Source organism: Populus nigra, chromosome 16, assembly GCF_951802175.1.
Source record: "Populus nigra chromosome 16, ddPopNigr1.1, whole genome shotgun sequence".
Classification (NCBI taxonomy): domain Eukaryota; kingdom Viridiplantae; phylum Streptophyta; class Magnoliopsida; order Malpighiales; family Salicaceae; genus Populus; species Populus nigra.
In genome coordinates, this window is record NC_084867.1 from 9447081 (window position 1) to 9457842 (window position 10762).

The following is a 10762-nucleotide window of genomic DNA, read 5'->3' on the forward strand; positions in this document are numbered from 1 at the left end:
GACCCCACGAACGAAACCATAAAAATCGCACTGCTATTGTTGAGGATAACGAGAAGCAGTAGTACCTCCAAAATCCAAATACAATGATGCTGCTTAATAGCAGAAGAAGAATGTCATCAGTTAAGACAACCCCGCTAAAATGCTAAAAATAACGACCACTTCAGTAACAGCTCCACCTCCACACTTATCTCCGTCTTCATCAACAACCACCACCACTCAGAAAAACCTCCTTAACCACATAAACCGGCGCCACCTCCTCACTGCACTCTCTATCTCAATCTCCACATCCCATTTATCCATACCAGTCGCTGATGCCCGTGGCCTCTTCCAAATGCCCCCTCCCCGCCTCACCAACCAGTAACTCCATCAACCCATTTCCTGTTTTCTTTCATTCTTTTTAAATTATAGTCTGTAGATCATAAATTTAAAGGAAACAACAAAAAGGAAATTGCATGTTACCTGGACCACTTTCAAGTTTAGAACTTTTTCTTGCACTTGCCTGTTGATGAATTGATGTTAAACTTATTTAACCTTACTAACCTTCACAGTTGTATTAAGGCACTGCTAAAGTATGGATTTAGTTTTCATTGGGGTCTGGTGATGTTAGCACTGTTGTTTCTTTTTGTTTGCATTTGTGGTTGAATTGTGTTGTGGGTGTATGAAGGTATTATTTGGTGAGAGCTGGGGAGTCTGAGTTTGAGAGCCTGGGGATTATCAACACAAATCCGGTAGCAAAAACATCAGTTGATAGTGGGTTGTCAGAGAAAGGGAAGAAACAGATTGTGAAAGCTGCTTTACAGTTGAAAGAAATGGGAGCTTGTGATACAGGGTGTTGGATTTGGCCTTCCATTACTCAGAGAGCTTACCAAACTGCAGAGATTATTGCTGCTGCTAATAGGATTAGTAGGAGGTATGCCTATTAATATTGTGTATATTTGGCAAATTGAGTACTAGCACGAAAGGAATGTGGTGTTATAAGGTCCCTTGTTCTTACCTGAATTAGCTTTCTTGACCATTTAACTATTTTGGCTAAGATCAAGTTTCTTGTAGAAAAATAGAATTTTTTTATTTAATTATGGCAGGCTGCTCCATGCTTAATTTTGATAGCAATGTGGGGAAGTGAAGATGTGGCTGGGCTTTTCTAGAACATGGGGCTCCAATTTGCCGCTCAATGGAATTGGACATAAAATTTCGTATTCACATTGTTGTGTTTCCATTGGAAATTTACAGAGGCTTTCTTTTTAAAGGCTAATATATAGATGATATTGGTGTTTTATTCATTTAAAGGAATGGTGGCGTTTTCAGAATCTATTGAGATAGTGCATTAATTACTACTATTGCTTCAAATAGTCCTCTGCTGTTGCAGTTATATAGTTCCAGAGTACAGCTTCCTGGATGCCCGTGGTTTAGGAGCTTATGAAGGCAAGAATTTGGAAGCTGTTTCGGAAGTAAGATCCCTCCCTGTTGTTGTGTACCAAATGATGTGGATGCAATTTCAATGTTTTAGTTCTTGGTTTAAACAAGTTTTCCTTCAAGACAATACTAGCAAATATGTATATGTGATGGTCATTGGTTTATTACTTTATTTCTTTCCTTTTACTGACAGAAAGTAAAATTTGAATAATCTGTCTTCGTGGGATCCATAAAATTCTAAGTCTTTTGTGAGTCTTGGGTGGTGGGGTGTTTGAATTTGATTGAGAACCTAACAAGGCATCTGCAGACTTCAGACCATGTGAGCTCTCTCTGCCCAAGTCAACTCATTTAAGTTTCAGGCCCTCAGTCCAAATGTCTTAAAAGATCCATTCCTTCCATCTCATTCTCTCTCTCTGAGCTGCAATTAATCATGTTGCAAATATATTTTTGAGAACTTTTTGCGAATAGGATGTTAATAGCTGAGGTCTTGGCTATGGTTCAGGTATATGCATCAGATACTATTTCTCCAAGAAACAAGCCCCCTCCCATCGACGATGGAACCCCAAATGAGAGTGTTGCAGACGTGTTTGTCCGTGTTACACAGCTGATGTCCATTCTTGAAACTCAGTACTCTGAGGAAACGATCATCATTGTATCTCCAGATTCTGATAATTTAACAATACTCCAAGCTGGTTTAGTCGGTCTTGACCTTCGAAGGTAGCCATGTGACTCTTTAGCTTCTAGTGTATGGTCTAAAGCAGATTTACTATAAATATGAATATGTCAAGAGTAAACAATCCTTAGCCAGTATGTGATGGTTTGCCTTTGTTCTTGTTGCAGGCACAGAGATCTTTCTTTTGCTCCTGGGGAAGTCAGATTTGTTGATATCAGCAGCATACCAACTTATAAACAACCTGCCTCTGCTGTATATAAATGTAGAAACCCACCAATCTGTAACTGAAATGTCTGTGTTCAATTTACACAAAGAATGAAGACATAAACTTAATTGTTTGACCATTCTGTATCTAGAGTAAATCATTACTGTAGCTTATAAATCCCGATCATGCATTTGTCAAGATATCTTAGCATAAATTGAAAAAAAAACTGTCTTTGTACTTCGCTACCTTAACTAAGCTATGGAGCAAGATGAAAATTTGAACCATATGTGCTTCAAGCTGTGACGACACGGGTATCCTACCATAGCTTCACATTATCTCATCTGTCAATCCCCTTCAACTTATTACTCAGATTGCAACAATTGTCCACGCTATCTAGTGGACGGTCGACTGATCTGCTGGATTGAGAGCATCATATGCGTAAATTTTATGTTAAAGATTTCCTTTGAGCAGCCACTAGAAAAAAAAAATAGTGATACCACGCATGCACCCGTAGTGATGTCTCTTTGTTCAGCAGAAGTCAGATTTGTACACTGTACTTTCCGAGTTCGTAGAAAATGAACAACCTTCTCTGGGTTGTATTTTTATATGGGAATTTAAAGACGACAAGAAACATGGAGCAAGATAATGAGATCTCTGTCCATGAACTGTCCCTTGAATAATCTAACATCTTGAATTCTTGTCAATGTTTTATATTTTGTATCATCAACTCTCATGAGGTGGAGGATGTCAAATATCGGATCTGTTACTTGAGTTGAAAAGGAGGTTGAGTATAATTATAAAGTAACGGTTATAAAATTTAGAAGTTATTATCAGTATTATAATACTATAAAATTTATAGTATGCGAGAGAGTCTGGGCAAGGGACTAATTATATATAGAAAAAACACATTACTCCTGGTGTATCCTATTTAAAATAAGCTGTATTGTTATTTAATTATTTTTCTTTATCGTATTTCTATCAATTGGTTTTTTTTTAAGGACTATGGTTGATTTCTTTTTGTGAGAAAATTTCTATTTTATTGGGTGAAATTATAACTATTCTAAGTTCTAGATTTTAGCATCGTATTTATTTTGCACTTTGTATCTTTAATATCTGAGAGTATACTTGACAGTGTAATTTTATACTACAAATATTAAAGTATACAGCTAAATCTTGACACTCCAGATATTAATTAAACAAAATAGTTGTTGAAGGATTTTTTTATATTTTATCCAAAACCTAACGGATAATCATAAACTAGTTACAATATTCATTTTGCATTTTTAAAATATGATAAAAAAATGATTTTATCTCTTTTTTTAGAAAATATACATGAAAAACCTTTAGGATTTGGTCGTATGCACGAAGACAAAAACATAAAGAAGAAATTAATCTAAATATTGTTTTTGAATTTTTTTTGAGATTTTTTCAAAGTTTTGGAGAAAACCAGATATTTTTAATATCGGGTTCATATCTTACAATATAAGTCTACAACCCGATATTATGCAAAATTATTGGAAAAACATACAGGGAACAAGAAATATTTTTAAAATACCCTTTGAAAAATTTGATTTTTTAAAGATTTTTTTGTTTTTATATTATTATATTATTATTTTATTTTATTATTAGTAAATATATTGGGCTAAAACAGGTCCATCCCGAATCAGTCGGGTTGAGCCGACTATCAGCCCAACAGCCTTATCTGCCTTTTTAATGTGGGGTCGAGCCTGGAGCCCAAGCCTGATCCAATCGGCTTGGGCTGACAGAAGGCCCAACCTCCCTCTTTTTTATGTTGGGCTGGTCTCAACCTAGCCATCTAGGTTGGGCTAAAACAGGCCCAGCCCAGACCCACATGGTCATTGGCTTGGCCCAATGACTATGTTAAATATTTGGCCATTACATTCATAATTTTGCATGTAATGGCCACCATCAAGGGATTTAAAGAGAAAAACAAAAAGAATGCTTGCTTGGCTAGAAGAGAAAAGTTGATGGTGGCGTTTCTGATGGTGCTGGGAAGTCCAGTGTGTGACTGGTGGCGGCAACGACGGTGGAGGCATGGCAAAGAAAGAGGAAGAAAACCAGCAGAGAGAAGGAAAATAGAGAATAAGGGAAAAGCTGATTTTTCTCCAACTTTAGCTTCCAATTTCTTCATGCTCAGTACCTGGAATCCACCCCTATTTATAGGGGGTGGAAAAGGGACATTTTATCTTTATCCAGGATAAATTTTGGCCTTTGATTCAATTGTGAAAGATCCCAACAATTAGCTTAAAGGAGCAATCATGGACTGTGAAAATTGGTTGTTAAAGGATGATCGAGTTGGCCACTTTGGGGCGGCGGTTGTAGGGTCAGTTGGCTGGCAAGACCTACTTTGGGGTGTAGTACAATGTCAAGTCATTATAGTGGTGTATGGTTTGTCAGGTTTAGTTGATATAAAGCATTAAATACCCCTGGAAAGTAGCCACTTGAGCAACTTTTTCAGGTGAAAAGGAGAAGATGATGAACAATATTGGTCTGGTTTGTTCTTTTTTTTTTTTGTTATTGTTTGGCAAAACAGCGTCGTTTTGGTCAAACTGTTTTGTTACATTAAAATGAAATGGCGTTATTTTGGTTTTTAAGGTTTTAATTTAGGGATTTAACCAAAGTTCAATTTAGTCCCTCGGCTTTTGATTTCTTTTAATTGCATCCCTAATTGACCCCAAACTTTTGATTTTATGCAATTTTGCATTTCAACATCAGCCTCAAGTTTCAGCACCCTTTTCATTATGATCCTTGGTTTTGGATTTATGAAAATTTACCCTTAATTGACCATTAAACTTTCAATTTCACCCTTGTCTTCCACCGAATTAAGTCCCTGAAGTTTAACGCCTTTTCAAAAAGATTCTTGGCTGCAAATTTCTTTAATTTGACCCCTAATTGACCTTAAACTTTGATTGTTTTTGTGATTTTACCTCTGATTTCAATCAATTGACTTTGTAGAAATTAAGTTTGGTCTTCTAAAATTCTAATCTTCTCAATTAAGCCCAAATTGGACCCCTAAACTTAATTCTTCATTAATTAAGTCCCTAATAAAATTAATTTGACCCATTAAAAATATAATTAAGTCCTTGCACCTAATTAAATATTTTAATTGGACCTAAATTAATTCTTAAACATAATTAAACTTTAATTTGGCCCATGATTAAATCAAATATGCCTATTAAAAATATAATTATATCATTAGACTTAATTTTTATGCAGATTCATCCAATAATTATTTAATGTGACTTCGAATCTGTATTGTCTTTTTTATCTTGGGTATAACGGGGTACAATTAGCCTCTAAATTTTGTCAAAAAATCCATCTTGATCCTTTTATATATATCTAAGATATTCTTCAACCAGTTTTTTCCATATTGTTGGTCTTCTTGTTATTGTTGCTTTTATTTTTGTACTTTTACAAGAAAGAAAGTAAATTTTAAGAAATAACCCAGAAATGAGTTATGACAAACTGCTTGCTAGTTGTGAATCCTAAACTGTAATTAGTTCTGAAATGTGAGACAGCTAGAAAGATTTTAAAGAAATTTCTTATTTAACCTAAATTATCACAAGTCTTTATAGCAAGCTGACAAAATCACAATTGTTCTGAATGAGAAATTGAAAACAATTTCATTTGCACAATACCTTTTTGATAGTTGATTTCCCTTACCTTAGTGTAAGAATAACATTTCATTTTCATGTCTTACTTTTTTAAATAAACATATTAATATCTTGAATTTCAATGACATCCTTCATGAGTTGTATGTTAACCCAACCTAACTGGATTCATACATGATTTCATATTTTCTAATTAAACAAGAGCAAATTATGATTTAGTACTTGTGTTTTTTATGGTTTTGTAAGTTAGTCTTTTTGGTTTTGAAATAAGTTAATTCATTGATTAAATTTTTAAATAAATTTTATTAATTACATTTTTAATTTTCCATATTATAGGTGCATTTGAAAATTTTAATTATAAAGGATTTTTTAGACAAATAACAGATCAATTATCATGAAAAAACAACAAAAAAAATAGATACAATCAAAGTACTAAATATTGAGTTTTTTAAAATTAAAGAGAATAATTAATTATTTTATTAAAAACACTTGTATCCAATAATAATTTACTCAATTAAAGAAAGATTTTATGGTGTACAGTTGATGTCCTATTAGTTACCTTTTAGGATCCAATTCCAAGAAAGAGACAAACACAAGTATGAGAGAGAATAAAATTCATGTTTCGTCAAAAGTGGCCTAAGATTTCTCTCTCCTACTTGTAACTATCTCTTTTCTAAAAGTGAGCCTAGAAAATAACTAATAAGATGTCATTGATTATTTCATAAGCACCATAAAATTTCTCCTAAATTAAGTGATTAGAGGTTGTCATTTTTAGTCCCTTTCTTAACAATAGGTAAAGTATTAACTTTTTATTCTATTACTTTTGATTTAGAAGGTATATACATGCATAGTTTGTATAAAGAGCTATTCTAGAAACTTCTTCTTAGCAATCAAAATCATTGATTGATCTGATTTAGGTTGACTCTTAAATCGTAGGATTTAATACAAATAAATTAAGATAAATCTCTACAATTACTCCGTTTTATTTTGCCAACTCACATTTGTTGTTACCTATTTTTGGAATCACATATAAATAGAAAAAAAACATACAAAAAAATTAAAAAAAAATATTGGACGAAAAAAAAACAATATATTAGTGAGAAGTGTATACTAGAACGCCTAGAAAATTATCAAAGACTAACTGAGAAAGATTAAATATATAAAATAAAAAAAATTTTACAATGTATTTTTGACTGATGAACGCCCTATTAATAAAAAAAAATCAATTTGAGGAGAAAAAATCAAAATTAGATGTTTAAGGGTTCAATTTGAATTTTTCAAGGTTTATTTGAATTTATTAAGGGCTTAATTGCAAGAAATTTTGATTTTTAAAAGTCAATTTAGGCTTTAATTGGAGGAAATTAAAGTCTAGGGGTTGAATTGTGATTTTTAGGAGTTAATTTGATCAAATTAGTGGTTTAATTGCATAAATATTGAAGTTTAATGAGCAAATGGGGACTCGATTGAAGAAATCCAAAACCAATGATCAAACTGGAAAAGGCGCATGAATATAGGGGCTGAAATTGACCAAATCATGGGCCAAATTGAAAAAATTAGAAGTTTGTTGGTCAATTGAGGGTCAAAATGCACAATTCATAAACAAAGACCAAAATGAAAAAAGACGGCCAACTTAAAAGCTAATATATAAGTTTAGTGGCGGTTAAATTGCATGCAATTAAAAAAGTTTTTGTGTCAATTAAAAATGTATAAACCATAATTGGAAGAGCAAAAACTAAATTGAAACTTTGTTAAATCCCAAATTAAAAACCTTATTTTCTAGGATTTTAACCCAAACGATGCGTCATTCAGCCTCTGTTCATTTTCTTCCTTGACAGTTCACGGTGATTAGGTTGACATATTTCAAGAGCTCGTTCTGAAATTCTAGACCTTCAAATAGCATGAGATTTTATATAAATAGAAGAGAAATATCTCTTCTACAACCCTATTTCCATGAAATTAGACATTTGCATCCCAAGTTTTTCATGGAAATCCCTGACATTTTGTCCATGATCAGTCATTGCTCAAGTTTTAGATGTGGTGCTGATCAAGTTGGCACATTTGAATGAATACATATGGAGCTATAAACCTTCAAATTGAGTAAGAATGTATTTAAATAAAAGTTGTGCACTCCCTCTACCAGATTAAGGTGATCTCAGGCGAAGATGACGTCAAAATTGTTTCGACAAAACCTCGAAAGTGGACAACTTAGTCAGTCCCAACCATGCATCTATCTTGCAAAAAATGATTTTGTTTTTGTGTGTACATATACAAAGTCTCCTCAATTGGTCCTTATTAAGGTTGGTGTTAGGGTCTGAGTTTTTTTTTTTTTTGCCTTAATATATGTCATAGCCTTGATATCAAGTCTTTTATAGTTATATCGGTAGTGATTATTAATTATATGGAGACTTCTTCACACTGAGTTGATGTAGAAAGATATTATATGTCAAGAAGATTGACAATTCTAGGTGCTTTAATACCTTGTTAACAATAGGTAAAGTATAAAGTTTATGTTATGTTACTTTAGATGACAAAGTATTTACGTATATAATTTGTAAGAAAGCTATTTTAGGAAGTTATTTTTAACAATCAACTAATTAATTGTGGAATTTGAGATAAAGGTAAGATAAATCTCTATAATTACTCCATTTTATTTTACCAACTCACAACAACACCCTTAAACCTAATGTAAGAAAAAATAGCATTTCATTCCTAATTTTTTTTAATGTGAAATCAATATATTTTTATATGAAATTTCAATGAAATCCTTAATAAATTGCATGTTAACTTGTCCTTTGCACCAACTAGATTCATATGTAATTAAAGAACTAGATAGATAGCTTATGCTACATCATGAGCCATATCAATTAACGTAAAAAAAGAAGTATTTAGGTTGGGGAAACTTTTTGATGGCTAGTTGGTCAATCTTAAAACCTTTAAACCCGACTTCTTGCCTGGCCCGGGTTTCAAATCAAACTATATAGAAACTGCCCCAACATAACCCAGTTGATATGAAAATTTCAAAGGAGAGTGATGATCGGTAAAAATATGGCTGGCTTTAAAAAAAATTCAAGATGACATCTCGTTTAAAAAAAATATTGGAACAATAACACATTAGATTGACCCGAGTTTCACAGCTTAACCCACTAAAAATCTGTAATTTAGGTCATGAACTCCATCAAGTTTAATAATTGTTTTAAATTATTTCTTATTTAATTATATGATAAAAAAATACACTCACAAAATTTAGCAACAACCTAATGCCAAGATATTTGGTTGAGACTGGGACAACCTTATAAGAGACAAATCAAAATAAATTATGAAGTCAATTCTTAATCAATTCAAGCTAACATGCGACCCGAGTCATTGATTGATTGTGTTTAATAATATTTTTTAAACTATTTTTTATTTAATTACACAATAGAAAAATATGCTCGCATAATTAAACATCAACACAATATTATGATGTTTGTTTAAGACCACAATAACCCTATAGAAAGCAAAATAAAATAAATTATGAAACTTAATTTTAATTAACTCATGTTAAACTGTAATCTAGGTCATAGACTCATTTGGATTTAAAAACTTTATTTTTTCTAAAAATTTTTATTTAATTATATGATGAAAAGATAGATCCTCATAAAATTAAGCATCGATGAAGTGCTGGGAAGCTTGTTTGAGACCGTAATAAACTTATAAAAAAACTAAAACAAATTATAAAATCCAATTTAAAATCAATAAAATGTTGAAGAATGAAATTGCAAAAAAAATATTGAAAGTTGAAATTGAGAAAAAATGAACAACAAATTTAAAGAAAAAAAGAAAAAAAAACCAGGTCGAACACGGGCTTATTTAGCCTAGCATGCCTAGGCATTTTATAATTTTCTTATATCTTTTTTAAGAAAGGAAGAACATTTCATCCATCTATTATTAAAAAAAAAATCACTAGCAACAAATCACTTGTTGTTCTAGATGGTAACTGAAAAGTCACGTAGCTAACTCCAATGGGTAAAAACCCATTTTTTGAGCCAAAAACCTAAGAAACACCCTAAGGAACTCAAAAAACCCAATTTGGTATTAAATTAGCATTTAATCATTTAAAAAATAAAATTAAAAAACATAACTTGAATAATAAAAAATCTCCAATGTCATATCTATTTTTTTTAGTAAGATCAATGGAAAAAGACCTAAATAAAATTTTTCTTGTCAAATGAAACTCATTGACATCAAGAATGACAAGTTTCATCATTGAATATTGATCATTTGTCAATTTTTTCTCTCTTTCACTATAATATGACAACTCTTCTCCTCTTTTAAACTTAGAGACTAAAAAGCGAGCAAAATAAAGTTTTGGACCAAACATTGAATTTACAATTAAAGGGGCCAAAAAAGAAATTTGACAAAATCCTAAAAGCAAAAGACTCTGACACCAAAAAAAAAATTAAGGCCTTCTATTTTTTCTCTATGTCAATTTTGGTCATTTGTTTTTAAATTTTTTTCAAACAATAAAAATAGACTCTTTTTCATGAAATTGAAAGTTAACTTAATAATGAGATTTTTTTTAAATCACGATAACGACATAAGAGCAGATTGAAACAAACTATCAACCTCAAACTTTAATATGCATAATATTAAAAAATTAAATTGAAAAGAAAAAAAATGATGGCAAAAAAAAAAAGGACTAGAATTGAACCATATTTCTCTTTAAAAAAGGCTTGCCTAAATTATGATTAAAAAATCATTGAGATAACATTATTTAAAGGGTTTTTTTAATTAAAAAAAAAACCGAGATAAGAATCAGAGTCACGCTTGCTTTCGGTTGATTTGATCGACCAAAGGTTT

The 10762-nt window shown here is 31.6% G+C and overlaps 1 protein-coding gene across 1 annotated transcript; it reads left to right on the plus strand.

Annotated features, from left to right (window-relative positions):
* LOC133675452 (uncharacterized) lies at positions 1-2430 on the plus strand. Its single transcript, XM_062096821.1, has 5 exons — positions 1-357; positions 665-910; positions 1367-1448; positions 1916-2130; positions 2254-2430. Exons 1-5 carry the CDS (start codon positions 140-142, stop codon positions 2372-2374), a joined length of 882 nt encoding a protein of 293 aa, XP_061952805.1. The 5' UTR covers positions 1-139; the 3' UTR covers positions 2375-2430.
* The last annotated feature ends 8332 nt before the right edge of the window (positions 2431-10762 follow it).

Excerpts from the sequence above, each read along its gene's own strand:
- LOC133675452 (XM_062096821.1), top strand. The coding sequence starts at position 140 with ATGCTAAAAATAACGACCACTTCAGTAACAGCTCCACCTCCACACTTA. Across the intron at positions 911-1,366 it reads GCTAATAGGATTAGTAGGAG|TTATATAGTTCCAGAGTACA; the intron begins GTATGCCTATTA and ends CTGCTGTTGCAG. Across the intron at positions 1,449-1,915 it reads ATTTGGAAGCTGTTTCGGAA|GTATATGCATCAGATACTAT; the intron begins GTAAGATCCCTC and ends GCTATGGTTCAG.